Source organism: Carex rostrata, chromosome 6 (assembly GCF_964058835.1).
Source record: "Carex rostrata chromosome 6, lpCarRost1.2, whole genome shotgun sequence".
Taxonomy (NCBI): domain Eukaryota; kingdom Viridiplantae; phylum Streptophyta; class Magnoliopsida; order Poales; family Cyperaceae; genus Carex; species Carex rostrata.
The window spans coordinates 3,486,475-3,504,663 of record NC_135923.1 but is presented as its reverse complement, the minus strand read 5'-3'; the positions used below and the strand labels follow the sequence as shown (position 1 = coordinate 3,504,663).

Genomic DNA, 18,189 nt, shown 5'->3' with positions numbered 1-18,189 from the left:
ACCATTTAAATATTAAATATTCACAAAAGTTTTTCATCTAAATCTCGAACATTCGACATCTCCTACAAATAGTATTATTTTTGAAACTAGATCAAAAGTTGTGTTTTTGTGTGTGTGTTTTTTTTAAACTACAAAAATAGCATATTATCAAAATTAACAGAGAAAGTATATGGTAATGTAATGCAAGTTTTTGCTGTGAAATTAATGCAATGCATGATTAAGCCGGTTAGTTAGCTGCATGGAGATAATTGTCCTATACTTTTGAGGCAGCGATGTGGTTTCAAGTCTCCATCACATTGGCTATTCTATGTATATGCTAACTGAAATTAAATTAAATTAACTAGCCAAATTATGGAACAATTAAATGCTTTAAACCATAAAGGCGGCGCCTATATATCATTTGAGCCCTTAAACACACTACTGTTACACTGTACCACCCTTGCACTAGCATTCCATCACTACTATATAAACTAATCCATATGCACCCAGTACCTCTTCATCTCACTACTCCTTCCTATTCTAGTTTCTGTCTTCATTAATTAAGCTGTTTTGATGGGGACACAGAGGATGAAACAAAACCTATTATTTGGGTTTTGTTTCGTAACATTGGCTCTTGGAATTGTCAGGGCAGAAAAGACCGTGACGGTGGTCGGCTCAACCGAATGTGTGGATTGCGTTGAGAAGAACATCAAAGTTGAACAAGCTTTCAAAGGTAGATATAGTAAATTTCTGATGCACAAGCTAGCATATGTCTGACAAGAATAAACATGTGCTCAGACTTATAAATCCAACCTTATATATATGTTTTCTATTAATTATTTAATAATGTAGGTCTTAGAGTTGCAATCAAGTGCAAATCAGCCAACGGCCAATATGAGACCAAGGGAGTGAGCCAGCTTGATAAATCAGGCAACTTCCACGTAAACCTTCCCATCGACCTCCTCCACGAAGAATCCGAAGGCATCACTACTCTCAAACCGGCATGCCTAGCCGAGCTAAGGGACCAATCCAACAAGGCGTGTCCCAAAGCCGACCCGTTAACCATAACTTTAGCATCAAAAGAGAAAGACCAGCACAGATTCACCCTGGGTCAAGATGGAAAATTGCAAATCCACTCCGGCATTTGCAATTCTGCGACCTTCTGGCCACCTAAGTGGGACCTATTCCACAAGAAACCTTTCTTTTCCCATCCTTTCTTTACACCACCTGTACCAGAGCCACCCAAGCCACCTAAGCCACCTAAGCCACCTAAGCCAACTCCTGATGAGAAGCCAACTCCTGATGAGCCAGTGCATCCATGGTTCCAACCCCACCCGAAATTTGGTTTCCCTCCTATTGACAAGAAGCCACATCCTTGGGCCAAGTATTTTCAAAAGAAGCCTTTTTTCCCTCCTGCTGATACTAAGAACTAAATCGAGGTTATCAAAAAATGCAATTAAATGTATTCTTTAGACTATCTAAAAAGGATGCATGGAATTGCAGATTTGATAACTAATTGCTTTTGAAGGGTCCTACTTAAGGGCTTCTATATATTATGGATTGTTGTGCAGTTGAAGGTGCTATTACTTATTAGTCTGATAAGGTTTATATATATATATATATATCTCTCTTGTGTATTTGGGCTAGTTGTATATTGCAATTTGTATTTGTAATTTTGCTATAGTTCATCTATTTTGAAGTTGATATATATATAGATCATTGTGTATTTGTATTTGTATTTATATTTGTATTTGGATTCTGGAAAAAAAACAATTTTATTGTTCTAGTTTTTATTTGATTATATATAATTTCTGTCAAATACTGGACGGTTAAAATATACCAAACAAATCAATCAGATGCAGTCTTAAAGAACATAAATGGTGTCAATTATGACAGAAATTTTTGGATTTATCTTGGGAATAATAAATATTACAATTAAAAACTAAAGATACTGGCATTAACAGAGCAAATTGCTCTTTATGGAATTTTGTCGAAGACCTCACATGTACAATAGAATATTAATTTTTCAGTTCAAGGACAGTACAAGAATTAGAGAGTACAAAATAGAAACGAAGAAACCAATAAGCGTTCCCTGAAGTAAAGATTGAAGCCAATTGTAAATGGAAAATACTGGAAAGTAAACTTCCAAGTTATGAGATTCTCGGAAGTATTTGAAGTTTTGAGATATTTATGGCACTACCATAAAGCTTCACACCAAATGCATAAACTTTTCCAACTCCCCAGTTTAATTTTTGCAAATCTTCCTCCGCATCTCTTGTTTGTTTTCTTCTCCATTAAGGAATTGGCATGCACACCTCCATTTTAATCCTTTTTTATTTTCTGATTTGCTTTTTAATTTTCTTAATCTTGTTAATTGATATTTGTATCTTAAAACTTGTATGAAAAAAATATCTGATCATTATATCTAATATTTTTCATAATAAATTTGTCAGATACAAAACATATATCATAGTACCAAAATAGTAGTCACTATTCATCTCATAATATTATATTGTTAATCAGAATATATCAATTGAAGATCAATAATTTTTTTTTTTCTAAGCATATAGAACAAAAAAAAAAAAAACAAAGAGAGTCTTGAACCAGCTCCATTAACGATCATATATCAATACTATGCAACTAAAATATAAGTAATAAATCATTGGTATTTAACAAATCATTTTTTGTGGAGTAGAGGTGTAAACGGTTAGATACATATAGTTACAGATAGTTAATTATTAAAGTACCGTATCCTTATCCGTTGTAACTTTTTGGATATGAATACGGATGCAGATATAGATAGTTAATTATTAAACAATATCCCGGTCTTATTCGTTATAACTTTTCGGATATGGATACAAATTCCGATAATCTTGGATACGAATACAGATAAGATAATTTAAGTAATTTTCCGAATTTAGATCCGAACGAAATCAGATAATATCTGATTCATTTACAACCCTATATAAAGAACTCAAATTTTATTCCGTTCCGGGCTTCAAAATTTTCAGGACCGGCCCTGCTTGTAGGTTCTTTTTAATGATGTCTTATTAGTAAAAGTCGGAGATCAAACCATTTAAATATTAAATATTCACAAAAGTTTTTCATCTAGATCTCGAACATGCGACATCTCCTACAAATAGTATTATTTTTGAAACTAGATCAAAAGTTGTGTTTTTGTGTGTGTTTTTTTCTAAACTACAAAAATAACATATTATCAAAATTAACAGAGAAAGTATATGGTAATGTAATGCAAGTTTTTGCTGTGAAATTAATGCAATGCATGATTAAGCCGGTTAGTTAGCTGCATGGAGATAATTGTCCCAAACTTTTAAGGCAGCGATGTGGTTTCAAGTCTCAATCACATTGGCTGTTCTATGTATATGCTAACTGAAAAAAAAAGTAAAAAACCCTCATGAATAGACAATTCAATTGGGATAATATAGAGTTTAGTTTACCAGAAAATCAATTAAAGAAGTAAAAAAAAAATAACATAAAAGACTTGTGTTTACACATCTAACTAGATTCATGCTTGACTTAATTAATTAATGTTCCATTATGAAAGTGCATGAAACCTCGTTAGATGTTGTTGAATATGAAAATATTGCATCTTTCTTGCCATTCTTGGTTTAAGATACTGAGCCTTAGCTACAACTTTTTTTAAGCACCATATTTAACCATCCAACTTAATTAATTATCTCAAAAATAAGAGAAAAAGTTTTCATCCACACACATTTGTCCACGATCTGTCCACATACCTTATCCGCTCTTCGTTTAACTAATTTTAACAACCTCTGTCTCTATTTCCTTTTCCTACGATCAAGACAAAATCTAGTCTCCATCTCTCTTTAAAGCCTAAACCCTCGCTTCCGCTCCATCTTAAAATTGACCTTTTTCTCTTTCTCCTAGAAACATCTCCGATCATTTATCGACCCGAATTTAGCAGCGACGGCAGCGGCGACCTCGACGGCAGTAACTGCTCTGATTTCTCACAAAGATGTACGGATTCGAGACTTTTAACTTCAACATGAATGAGAAATTACAGGATCGATCTATGCGATTTGAAGATTCGTGACTTTTTTATTTGAATTTTTTACTATCCATGCTATCTTATTGCGATGTGATTTATGTTGAAGTTGACTAGATCAGATAGCATATATCCTCGTTTTATGCGATTTATTTGACCGGATCTGACTCTAACTCTGATCGTTTTATGACTCAGATCGTTTTATGCGATTTATATATAGGAGGTAACTAATTTTATTATTTGAATAAAAAAATACAAAAACGATCTATCTGATTACGATCGTGTCTGATTTGAATTTTTTGTTTTGAATTTAATATTTTAATTCAAAATTACATAGATCGTTTTTGTAATGTCGTCGATTTGAATTTTCTGATTTAAGAACTTACAGTATTCGATATTTTGTTTTACAATATTTGATTTCATTTTCGAAAGAAGAACACGACGAATCAGCTCTTATCTTCATCATTTGCGATTTGAATTGAAGAGCAGCGGCAAAATTTAAATTGATTGAGTTATTTACGGATTTAAATTTTCCAAGATGCAAGTAATTTTACAATATTCATCTTATAATTTTACGGTATTCATCTTGTGGAAATCTGGAGAAAAGAGATGATAGAGAGGCGATATGGAGTATTGATCTTGTCATTTTATAGTATTCACTTTAAATTTTTTTACAGTATTCATCTTATAATTTTACAGTATTCATCTTGTGGAATATGGAGGAAAGAGATGATAGAGAGATGATATGGAGTATTGATTTTGTCATTTTACAGTATTCATCCTGTTAATTTTACAGTATTAACCTTGTAATTTTACAGTATTCATCTTGTGGAAATCTGGAGGAAAGAGATAATAGAGAGGCTATATGGAGTATTGATCTTGTCATTTTACAGTATTCACCCTGTTAATTTTACAATATTCATCTTGTAATTTACGGTATTCATCTTGTGAAAATCTGGAGGAAAGAGATGATAGAGAGGCGATGTGGAGTATTTATCTTATCATTTTACAGTATTCACCATGTTAATTTTATAGTATTCATCTTGTAATTTTATAGTATTCATCTTGTAAAAATCTGGAGGAAAGAGATGATAAAGAGGCGGTATGGAGTATTGATCTTGTCATTTTACAGTATTCACCCAGTTAATATTACAGTATTCATCTTATGATTTTACAGTATTAATCTTGTGAACAATTACTAATGTTTAACAATGTGGTTGTGATATTTGATGTACTGATGATTTATAGTTTGCATCTGTTAGTTTGACTGTTTACATCTTTTAAATTTATAGTTTTGAATTTTGCAGTGTATTTATCTCAGTTTTATAGTGTTTTAGTTTTCAGATTTACAGTTTTATAGTTTGCATCTGTTAGTTTTATAGTTTACATTTGAAAATTTTATAGTATTGAAATTCTATAGTTTGCATATTTATGTTTTACAGCATGTGTAGTTTTAATTTATAGGATATAGATGCATATATAAATGTTAATAATTGAGGAAAAAAAATTAAAATTAATTTTAATTTTGAAAAAGAAAATTTGATTCAAAAAAATTAATTTTGATGCAAAAAAATAATTTTGTATAATTTCTGGGATTATTTTGAAAAAACTGCAAGTTTGAGAAGTGGTTCAATTTTAAAATGTTCTAGAAGATTTTAAAACTGTCATTAACTGTAAGTTAGAGAAGTATATCAAGTAGTCCCGCATCAAGTACAGTTAGTTTGACAAGTTGTGCAAGTTGCAAGTACACAAAGTGGTCCCGCTGAATGTTTGAAATTTAAAGTGTGTTTTTTATAAGATTTGTTATACAAGTTACAGCATTGAATTAGTAATTTTGCAGGATTGGCGCAAGTCAAATGACAGTTTTTCTGTGGACAAACTGTGGACAACAAGCTGTGGACAATTAGATGCTTCCCAAAAATAATGCTTATAATTTTTCTTTTTCTTTTTTTAACGAAGTTTCCTCCAAAAACTAGTACCTAGTTCATCATCAGACACTAGTGTGCCAAGCGTATAAAATTTTATAGTACTATGATATTTTTTTCTGCTGAGAATGAAGGTTAATTTTATAGTATCATGAATTTTTCTTAAATTATATAAAAAGCCATCCATATATTTATAAAAAAAAGAAAGAAATGAGGATTAATTAACCCCATTATATATTAAAGATATTTGTATTGAAACTTATAATGCATCAATAATAGAAACTTATATTGAAGTTCACTACTAAAAAATCAGAAGTCTGAAAAGAATTAACAAATCAAATAAACCGCAATGAATAACATAGTGCGTTTTTCTGTGCATACCTCTTCCTTATTTGGATAATTAACGCAAAATTAAGAGTAACTTATACACCAAACTGTTCTATTAATTAATGTTTCTTTAATTTCTTAAATCGAAACCCACTAAATTTTTTCTCCAAAGAAAAAGGGTCCCTCTAGCCTTGTGTGTGTGTGTGTGTGTCTGTATGCATTGATGAGCACGAACCACTAAATGAATGAGACAACACCAAAAACCAGCATACTTGTCTATATATTTTTCAAAGTTTTCATATATTAATGAAAAGTGTCTATATCGTACTGATTGGAAGGAAAAATAGGTGGCGCCAAAATAACCATATGGTATATATAAAACATGGGATATTATTTATTGATAATTGAAATATCTGTTTCCTAGAAGTTACGACAGAGTTAGGCCACAGTTAAGGCATTCACTGATTCACGCTGCATTACCTTAATGTGCTATACTGCTTAATAATTAATGACTCACATTTCGTCTATGGTTGTTGTAACATGGTACAGTAATGACACTAGCTACCGGCATTATGCCATCCAGTTTAAAAATATCCTTCCTATCAGCATGATCTGACGCATTCAGTTCAAATCGGACGGTTTTCATCACATCACATGACATATATAGTAGCAAACTATATATGGTTAGAGATACGGATCCGGTTGCCAAAAAAATTAAATTAACTAGCCAAATTATGGAACAATTAAATGCTTTAAACCATAAATGCGGCGCCTATATATCATTTGAGCCCTTAAACACACTACTGTTACACTGTACCACCCTTGCACTAGCATTCCATCACTACTATATAAACTAATCCATATGCACCCAGTACCTCTTCATCTCACTACTCCTTCCTATTCTAGTTTCTGTCTTCATTAATTAAGCTGTTTTGATGGGGACACAGAGGATGAAACAAAACCTATTATTTGGGTTTTGTTTCGTGACATTGGCTTTTGGAATTGTCAGGGCAGAAAAGACCGTGACGGTGGTCGGCTCAACCGAATGTGTGGATTGCGTTGAGAAGAATATCAAAGTTGAACAAGCTTTCAAAGGTAGATATAGTAAATTTCTGATGCACAAGCTAGCATATGTCTGACAAGAATAAACATGTGCTCAGACTTATAAATCCAACCTTATATATATGTTTTGTATTAATTATTTAATAATGTAGGTCTTAGAGTTGCAATCAAGTGCAAATCAGCCAACGGCCAATATGAGACCAAGGGAGTGAGCCAGCTTGATAAATCAGGCAACTTCCACGTAAACCTTCCCATCGACCTCCTCCACGAAGAATCCGAAGGCATCACTACTCTCAAACCGGCATGCCTAGCCGAGCTAAGGGACCAATCCAACAAGGCGTGTCCCAAAGCCGACCCGTTAACCATAACTTTAGCATCAAAAGAGAAAGACCAGCACACATTCACCGTGGGTCAAGATGGAAAATTGCAAATCCTCTCCGGCATTTGCAATTCTGCGACCTTCTGGCCACCTAAGTGGGACCTATTCCACAAGAAACCTTTCTTTACACCACCTGTACCAGAGCCACCCAAGCCACCTAAGCCACCTAAGCCACCTAAGCCAACTCCTGATGAGAAGCCAACTCCTGATGAGCCAGTGCATCCATGGTTCCAACCCCACCCGAAATTTGGTTTCCCTCCTATTGACAAGAAGCCACATCCTTGGGCGAAGTATTTTCAAAAGAAGCCTTTTTTCCCTCCTGCTGATACTAAGAACTAAATCGAGGTTATCAAAAAATGCAATTAAATGTGCTCTTTAGACTATCTAAAAAGGATGCATGGAATTGCAGTTTGATAACTAATTGCTTTTGAAGGGTCCTACTTAAGGGCTTCTATATATTATGGATTGTTGTGCAGTTGAAGGTGCTATTACTTATTAGTCTGATAAGGTTTATATATATATATATATCTCTCTTGTGTATTTGGGCTAGTTGTATATTGCAATTTGTATTTGTAATTTTGCTATAGTTCATCTATTTTGAAGTTGATATATATATATATAGATCATTGTGTATTTGTATTTGTATTTGTATTTATATTTGTATTTGGATTCTGGAAAAAAAACAATTTTATTGTTCTAGTTTTTATTTGATTATATATAATTTCTGTCAAATACTGGACGGTTAAAATATACCAAACACTACTAGAATTCCCGGTAATGGCAACGGTACTAGGTGGTTTTAGCAAGGGTAATAAGAGCCCTTGCAATAGAAATTGAGATTCTGATTTCTTCCGAATAAATTAATATATTTGCAACGGCAGCCCCTTGCAAATAAGCATGCTTGCTAATGTCTTATACTTACCCTTGCTAATGTCTCCTATTGTACTTGCAAATTAGTCCCAGACGGTCACAACACACTAGTTGCAAGGGGCACCGTTGCAAATAAAATAAAGGGTTCTGTTTACATTATTTTATTGTGCAGGTCATTATTATTTGCAAGGGGGGCCGTTGCAATTGTTTTTGAGTTGTGAAGGTCCTAACTATTTGCAGGAGGCACCCTTGCTAATGTTTTGTAAGGTGCATTTTATATTATTTTATTGTAAAAGACGTTAATTAGTATTATCCAGAGAGACACCCTTGTACGGAGACAACAAAAATTAGTATTATCCTATAACTAATGAGACTACAAATTAAAATAAAACAAGGTGTATATATCCCAGTGGTTGTGTAGTTGAAGGCTCATCAAAAGGTCAACAGTTCAATATTGTATTCATTTACTTGTATAGAAGGTAAATGATATTAGATAAATGAAGAATCTGGATGCATTAACACAAAACAATATTACACTGGATTAGAGGTGGTAATATATTTTTTTTCAATATTACACAGGATTCCATAAAAAAATATATATATGGAAGGAAAAAAAACAAAAAATATTACATCCTACTTTACAAAGTAATTGAGATACACAAATAATTCACCAAATTGCCACAACACATACATGTATTGATTTACCAATTAAAAATTTGATTTTCTTTTTGTTGAGTACCCACTGTGTACATATGAAGTTAATGTATTGTATACAACCCACAAATTAATAGAATAGCCCCCCCATGATTATCTTCATTTGAATCGATAGTAAATTCACCATACTTTCAGATTAATGTATGTATTTGAGACAGGAGATTAATGTATTTGAGACAAATACTGACCATATATACAACTGGTACGATAACAATAAGAAAAAATACTGTCCATATGTAACAGAGAAACAATAAAAAAAAATAACATAAAGGGCTTCTATGTTTGTATATCGCACCAGTTTGGAGAAACAATAAAACATTACCACAATGTAAACTTCAATCCCAGTTTCTCAGAAAGTTTTATGGTCATGCGTCTTTGGGAGACTCAGTTTTGGAGCCTTCGAACTTGACGCAACCTGCTGCAGCTTTCTGAACAGCAGCTGGTGTGCCAGTTCAAATTGCTTTGTCTCACATTTTTCCCACACAGTACCCCTTCAAAATTTTACATAACCCTCCCATATATATCTAATGTAATTCCACAAAATATCAAGTAAAAATAAGAAAGGTAACATCTGTTTTTGTACACATTTCTCCAACAGTCCATAATTTCTCAGAATCTGGACTGGTCATAGAAAATACTGTACCAGTAGACATTAGTGTATTAATTTCTCCAACAGTCCCCCTGAGTGGATGTGGTGGAGTCTACGGGAGACTACCAGGGTGATGTTAGCTCGAGTCTCCCAGTTTAGTGGGGTCTGGCCAGAGCCTCGGTTCCCTATTTGGCAAAGAGAAGCATGAAATTAGATTGTAGAAACCTAAATTCTCAAAGTATAATTAAAGCTTGTGAGAATTTTGTGCAGATGTTGGTCTCACAAGGTTGATACCAGTTAAGTACCACAGCATCACTGTCAATGCACTATACCTTGACCTTGTACTTCTCAGCAAGTTTATCATGTAACCACTCAGACTTAAGAATGCACATGATTCAACGGGGCATTTCATCAAACACCTCGTGAGTATAGTGGAAGTGTAGCCAAATTAACAACAACAGTAACAAAGAAATTCAATTAACCAATTAATTTTAGTTGATCTTGAATTTACTACTCACCAATTTGTGTATCCTTAGCAGGAGGACCAAAGGGGATTAAGCTCAGATATCTTATCTGGGCTCCGCAACCTGAAGAGGGGAGGGTGAGATTGATTGGGGAAGTGGGGTGCAGCCTGAAGAGGGAAAGGCACCATTGAGAATCGTCTAATTGCTTCTTTGGATGAATTATCGGGGCTGTCGGGAAGTGAGTGCTACAAATTCAAAACTGTAAAAGGTATTGGCGGGGATGGTTTGGTGGGGATTTAGGGCTTGGTTGGAGAGAAGTATCTAGTGAAAATTGAGAGGGAAATAAATTTTCACAAAAGTTCAGAGAGGGAGAAGTGAAATTTGAGAGGAGGGAATCAAAATTTTGAGTTCGATAAACTCCTCCACCAGAAAAAGGAGAAGGCGGGTGGTAAGAAGAGAAAATAAAAACAAGTTAAGGCTCTACACGACAGATATTGGAACTCAATCTGAAATTTCATATTAGTCTTGAATTTAAATTGCAGATAAATTTCATATTAGTCTTGAGAAGAAATTAAAATTATTTCACTTGTATATTTAAAATTTATTGCAAAATATATTAAGTTGAGTGGTATTTTACAAGGTCAAATTATTAAAGTCAGAATAAAATTAAAAGTTAACAAAATAATTTTTATGATTTACATATGTATAGATTAGATAAAACATATACTACAAAATAATATAAGATAATTAAAAAGAAGATTTTAAAATCCTTACTATTTTTCTATGATTTACATATGCATAGATTAAAATTAAGTTGAGTGGTTTTTTAAATCCTTACCGCTTTTCTAAAAAAATTGATACTTGATAAAATAAATTAAGTTGAGTGACTTTTTTTAAATCAAAATATTTTTCAGAAAAACAATTTTTTAGAAAATATTATGAAAATGAAACAAAATATAATTAGGTAATTCACGCACGACAAATAATATGAAAAAAATATTTTTAAAATTTTTATGGTTTCTCTGGTCAGATAAAATTAAAAGTACAACAAATAATATTAAAAAAATGAAATTTATTTATGAAATTTATGCAACAATTAATGTTATAACATATTTATTACTTAATTATTTGATTTTGACACATTAAATTGTATAGCATTACATGCATGTTGCTTACTTGACTCATATCTTCTATGTATGAACATGAAACATAAACTCTTGTTTCGTGAGTTAATGAAGATGCACGAGAATATGTCACCGATGGTCGATCGGAACCGTTTAAATTAAAAAACACTACATTTATTGTCTTGTATCTAAGTTTGATAAAATTTTGTTTTTATTTACCCATCCATCTAGTTAATTGAAAATTGAAGTATCGTATGGCCATAAACACTTCGTGTTGGATCGAAGACCATACATAATAAAACTTCCAAACTTTTATGTTGGTTCCGTTTATTGTTCTCCCTTGATCATTTTAAAACAAATTTGGAAAGATTTTATTACAGATCGACCGTTGATTTTCCGCGTGAAAATGAATGGTCCGAAAATGTTTTCTAAATTTGAAGGGACATATAATGATGAATGTATATAAAAATGATAATAATAAGTATTATTTGGCTATATAAGATGGAAATAATTAAAATTTATTTTTTTTGAATTTTTTAAATATTATTTGTTGTACATAAATTATCCAATTAGTAAATATCAAACTCTAAACCGTTCGATAGATAATGAATGGTCTTGATGTCTTTATTTTAGAGATTGTGGGTAAGAAGTCCCTATTCTCTGAGGTAATATAATATTGCTTTTTAGATGCGGTTTTAAATGATACACCAGATGTTTTAATATTCGTGCAAAACTCTTCTTAGACGATCCTGATTTAAACAAAAATATTATGTTACCTTGGAGTATATTACGATACAGAGCATCTTCTATTTTTCTTCTCTGTTGTGGACTTGGGGAACTTAGGGTTTATTTTCATTTCTCTCCAAACATTCATTTCGGCTCCTTCCTAAATTTTCATTTCCCTCCTAAAAATTCAGATTCTCCTTATTACGGTAAAATCTAACTCTCTAAAAGCTCTCCGCCATCTCTCTTTCTCTCTTTCTCTCTTTCGCTCTTTCGCTCTTTCGCTCTAATGCCTCAGATCGGCGCCTATTAGCATTGATCACAGCAAAGACGCGCTCACGCCCCCTCTTTCATTGCCTCCCCCCGCACACATATAATCCAACCACCAAACCCTCGTGCGAGGCTGGAGGCGGCTCAGGTGGTGCGATCGCTGGCCTGGTGCGGACGTGCAGCATGTGCTCAGGCGAGGCTAGATTTGGGCGTGCGGGGCTGGTCGGTTGACGAGGTACGGGGCTGACGAGCACATTGAGGTATGCCTTCACATTTTTTTCCTTAATTATTTTTCTAGAATAATTACTGCCTGAATTTTTATTGATTAATCAAACTATTTACTAAAACCATTGCATAACAGATTTGTAGGAATTAAGGTTGCAACTCGATTGCAGGAATTTCTCAAAGATGCTTTTCTACAAGCAGTTGACGGGCTCATCCATTCATAGTATCGTAAGCCCCAAATTCTTCATGCATACCAGACTAATTGAAATTGCCCCCCAAATTCTTTAATCGATCAACTACTTCACTACGTTGCATTTGAACTTTCTTGTTAGTTGTGTAATTGCAATTCATTTAAGCCCAAATGACTTCTAAATTGTTCTCAAGTATGTAACTAATCATCAACTTAAATCAACCTAGATTCAATTTGTCATCAATCCTGTAACCATATATGGTCATGTCGTGTGCCATTGCAAGTGAGACCGATCTGTTGGATTAATGCAAGTGAGACCGATCTGTTGGATTAATGCATGGTAGAGGCATGTATGCAAGTGAAACCTACATGTGCCTTTTCTACCTTATCTGATTCTGTGATTTCCAAAAAACCGAGCCAAGTGAAACCTACATGTATTCTGTGACTTCTTTTTTTCTTGGACTAGCAGACAGTGGCTATGTCGTGTGCCATTGCAAAGCGTTTGATAGAATCAAAGCAAACCACCCCACATCTCTATTTGTCTAAAGGTTTGTGTTTGGATATATAATTGTTTCAACTTGACATATTCAATCACATAATGAAACCATTTTATGAGTTATGCAACCATTTAAGGTAACCACATTATTACTCAGAAATCTTTATCATTTCTCTACTTAATTAACATTAATTATTTTTCTTGAAACACAAGGTTTATGTGATTTATATGGAAAGTGCTACAAAAGAAGGAAATGAAGTTGGTACCCGTGATGTTTCATTGAACCATGACAATCAAATGCTTGCTTCTGTTCACGATAGAAGGTAAAAGAAGAAAATATGTTGTCTTTGTTCATTTAATAAGGTTCAATTGAAAATTTTATCTTATAAAAGATATATATCAGTGATGTCACTTTTAGCACTTATTAAATATTTTGATTGTTTATTTCATTAGGTATTTGATTGCGAAGACTATTTTGAACATTCTTAAATGCTGCTTCTGATGATTGGTGCTAATGGCAAATTTCAGAATTATGCAACTAATTTCTTGACTGTAATTTATTTTGTAAAAATTGTTAAATGGGTGGTCGATGTATTTTGGGCATATTTAGAAGTTCATTTCATTACTGTTGTTGTAATGTATATTGGTACAATGTATAATAATTGTACTATATTGATTAATGTTTATTAAATGTTATATCTTTATATTTAAATGTGTTTATGTAAATTTGGTTCAATGGAATTGTAACAGTTTATTGGGTTGGTACTGGGTTGGTATCGGGGTGGTACCAGATTGATACAATGAGGGAAGATTATAGAATTAGAGCATGCAAAAAGTATTAATTATGTCTTTGCAAATAGTCAGGTGGGGCCCATGTTTGATAACCTTGCTAATAATCTGGTGGAACCCATGCGTGACATCCTTGCAAATAATAAGTGGGACCCACAAATGATATCCTTGCTAATAACTAGGTGGGACCCACGAGGGACATCCTTTCAAATACTAAGTGGGGCCTACGATACGTATGCTTGCTAATACTCAGTTGACCACGCAGAAAGTCTAGGGAAATATTTTAGCAAGCGTAGGCGCTTGCAAAAAGTCAGAAATTGAGCATTTGCATGGAGGTTTAAAGCAACGGTAGTTATTGCAAGCGTAACGCTTGCAAATGGCGTTTTTGGGGCCTATAGCAAGGGTAAGCCGTTGCAACAAGCCCAATCCCACCGTTGCCATTACTGGGAATTCTAGTAGTGAAACAAATCAATCAGATGCAGTCTTAAAGAACATAAATGGTGTCAATTATGACAGAAATTTTTGGATTTATCTTGGGAATAATAAATATTACAATTAAAATTGAAAGGTACTGGCATTAACAGAGCAAGTTGCTCTTTACGGAATTTTGTCGAAGACCACACATGTACAATAGAATATTAATTTTTCAGTTCAAGGACAGTACAAGAATTAGAGAGTACAAAATAGAAACGAAGAAACCAATAAGCGTTCCCTGAAGTAAAGATTGTAGCCAATTGTAAATGGAAAATACTGGAAAGTAAACTTTCAAGTTCTGAGATTCTCGGAAGTATTTGAAGTTTTGAGATATTTATGGCACTACCATAAAGCTTCACACGAAATGCATAAACTTTTCCAACTCCCCAGTTTAATTTTTGCAAATCTTCCTCCGCATCTCTTGTTTGTTTTCTTCTCCATTAAGGAATTGGCATGCACACCTCCATTTTAATCCTTTTTTATTTTCTGATTTGCTTTTTAATTTTCTTAATCTTGTTAATTGATATTTGTATCTTAAAACTTGTATGAAAAAATTATCTGATCATTATATCTAATATTTTTCATAATAAATTTGTCAGATACAAAACATATATCATAGTACCAAAATAGTAGTCACTATTCATCTCATAATATTATATTGTTAATCAGAATATATCAATTGAAGATCAATAATTTTTTTTTTTCTAAGCATATAGAACAAAAAAAAAAAAAACAAAGAGAGTCTTGAACCAGCTCCATTAACGATCATATATCAATACTATGCAACTAAAATAGAAGTAATAAATCATTGGTATTTAACAAATCATTTTTTGTGGAGTAGAGGTGTAAACGGTTAGATACATATAGTTACAAATAGTTAATTATTAAAGTATCGTATCCTTATCCGTTGTAACTTTTTGGATATGAATACGGATGCAGATATAGATAGTTAATTATTAAACAATATCCCGGTCTTATTCGTTATAACTTTTCGGATATGGATACAAATTCCGATAATCTTGGATACGAATACAAATAAGATAATTTAAGTAATTTTCCGAATTTAGATCCGAACGAAATCAGATAATATCTGATTCATTTACACCCCTATATAAATAACTCAAATTTTTATTCCGTTCCGGGCTTCAAAATTTTTAGGACCGGCCCTGCTTGTAGGTTCTTTTTAATGATGTCTTATTAGTAAAAGTCGGAGATCAAACCATTTAAATATTAAATATTCACAAAAGTTTTTCATCTAGATCTCGAACATGCGACATCTCCTACAAATAGTATTATTTTTGAAACTAGATCAAAAGTTGTGTTTTTGTGTGTGTTTTTCTTTAAACTACAAAAATAACATATTATCAAAATTAACAGAGAAAGTATATGGTAATGTAATGCAAGTTTTTGCTGTGAAATTAATGCAATGCATGATTAAGCCGGTTAGTTAGCTGCATGGAGATAATTGTCCCATACTTTTAAGGCAGCGATGTGGTTTCAAGTCTCCATCACATTGGCTGTTCTATGTATATGCTAACTGAAAAAAAAAGTAAAAAACCCTCATGAATAGACAATTCAATTGGGATAATATAGAGTTTAGTTTACCAGAAAATCAATTAAAGAAGTAAAAAAAAATAACATAAAAGACTTGTGTTTACACATCTAACTAGATTCATGCTTGACTTAATTAATTAATGTTCCATTATGAAAGTGCATGAAACCTCGTTAGATGTTGTTGAATATGAAAATATTGCATCTTTCTTGCCATTCTTGGTTTAAGATACTGAGCCTTAGCTACAACTTTTTTTAAGCACCATATTTAACCATCCAACTTAATTAATTATCTCAAAAATAAGAGAAAAGGTTTTCATCCACACACATTTGTCCACGATCTGTCCACATACCTTATCCGCTCTTCGTTTAACTAATTTTAACAACCTCTGTCTCTATTTCCTTTTCCTACGATCAAGACAAAATCTAGTCTCCATCTCTCTTTAAAGCCTAAACCCTCGCTGCCGCTCCATCTTAAAATTGACCTTTTTCTCTTTCTCCTAGAAACATCTCCGATCATTTATCGACCCGAATTTAGCAGCGACGGCAGCGGCGACCTTGACGGCAGTAACTGCTCTGATTTCTCACAAAGATGTACAGATTCGAGACTTTTAACTTCAACATGAATGAGAAATTACAGGATCGATCTATGCGATTTGAAGATTCGTGACTTTTTTATTTGAATTTTTTACTATCCATGCTATCTTATTGCGATGTGATTTATGTTGAAGTTGACTAGATCAGATAGCATATATCCTCGTTTTATGTGATTTATTTGACCGGATCTGACTCTAACTCTGATCGTTTTATGACTCAGATCGTTTTATGCGATTTATATATAGGAGGTAACTAATTTTATTATTTGAATAAAAAAAATACAAAAACGATCTATCTGATTACGATCGTGTCTGATTTGAATTTTTTGTTTTGAATTTAATATTTTAATTCAAAATTACATAGATCGTTTTTGTAATGTCGTCGATTTGAATTTTCTGATTTAAGAACTTACAGTATTCGATATTTTGTTTTACAATATTTGATTTCATTTTCGAAAGAAGAACACGACGAATCAGCTCTTATCTTCATCATTTGCGATTTGAATTGAAGAGCAGCGGCGAAATTTAAATTGAGTGAGTTATTTACGGATTTAAATTTTCCAAGATGCAAGTAATTTTACAATATTCATCTTATAATTTTACGGTATTCATCTTGTGGAAATCTGGAGAAAAGAGATGATAGAGAGGCGATATGGAGTATTGATCTTGTCATTTTACAGTATTCACCTTAAATTTTTTTAGAGTATTCATCTTATAATTTTACAGTATTCATCTTGTGGAATCTGGAGGAAAGAGATGATAGAGAGATGATATGGAGTATTGATTTTGTCATTTTACAGTATTCATCCTGTTAATTTTACATTATTAACCTTGTAATTTTACAGTATTCATCTTGTGGAAATCTGGAGGAAAGAGATAATAGAGAGGCTATATGGAGTATTGATCTTGTCATTTTACAGTATTCACCCTGTTAATTTTACAATATTCATCTTGTAATTTACGGTATTCATCTTGTGAAAATCTGGAGGAAAGAGATGATAGAGAGGCGATGTGGAGTATTGATCTTATCATTTTACAGTATTCACCATGTTAATTTTATAGTATTCATCTTGTAATTTTATAGTATTCATCTTATAAAAATCTAGAGGAAAGAGATGATAAAGAGGCGGTATGGAGTATTGATCTTGTCATTTTACAGTATTCACCCAGTTAATATTACAGTATTCATCTTATGATTTTACAGTATTAATCTTGTGAACAGTTACTAATGTTTAACAATGTGGTTGTGATATTTGATGTACTGATGATTTATAGTTTGCATCTGTTAGTTTTACTGTTTACATATTTTAAATTTATAGTTTTGAATTTTGCAGTGTATTTATCTCAGTTTTATAGTGTTTTAGTTTTCAGATTTACAGTTTTATAGTTTGCATCTGTTAGTTTTATAGTTTACA

At 32.6% G+C, this 18,189-nt stretch overlaps 2 protein-coding genes across 2 annotated transcripts; both read left to right on the top strand.

Moving 5' to 3' along the window:
* Window positions 1-475: 475 nt before the first annotated feature.
* On the top strand, window positions 476-1,662 carry LOC144555047 (proline-rich protein 2-like). The gene is made up of 2 exons (XM_078303247.1): window positions 476-712; window positions 832-1,662. The coding sequence occupies exons 1-2, from the start codon at window positions 553-555 to the stop codon at window positions 1,410-1,412; spliced, it is 741 nt and encodes a 246-aa protein (XP_078159373.1). The 5' UTR covers window positions 476-552; the 3' UTR covers window positions 1,413-1,662.
* A 5,454-nt stretch (window positions 1,663-7,116) lies between these two features.
* Window positions 7,117-8,038, top strand: LOC144555185 (proline-rich protein 2-like). Its single transcript, XM_078303429.1, has 2 exons — window positions 7,117-7,353; window positions 7,473-8,038. The coding sequence occupies exons 1-2, from the start codon at window positions 7,194-7,196 to the stop codon at window positions 8,036-8,038; spliced, it is 726 nt and encodes a 241-aa protein (XP_078159555.1). The 5' UTR covers window positions 7,117-7,193.
* The last annotated feature ends 10,151 nt before the right edge of the window (window positions 8,039-18,189 follow it).

Excerpts from the sequence above, each read along its gene's own strand:
- LOC144555185 (XM_078303429.1), top strand. The coding sequence starts at position 7,194 with ATGGGGACACAGAGGATGAAACAAAACCTATTATTTGGGTTTTGTTTC. Across the intron at positions 7,354-7,472 it reads AGTTGAACAAGCTTTCAAAG|GTCTTAGAGTTGCAATCAAG; the intron begins GTAGATATAGTA and ends TTAATAATGTAG.
- LOC144555047 (XM_078303247.1), top strand. The coding sequence starts at position 553 with ATGGGGACACAGAGGATGAAACAAAACCTATTATTTGGGTTTTGTTTC. Across the intron at positions 713-831 it reads AGTTGAACAAGCTTTCAAAG|GTCTTAGAGTTGCAATCAAG; the intron begins GTAGATATAGTA and ends TTAATAATGTAG.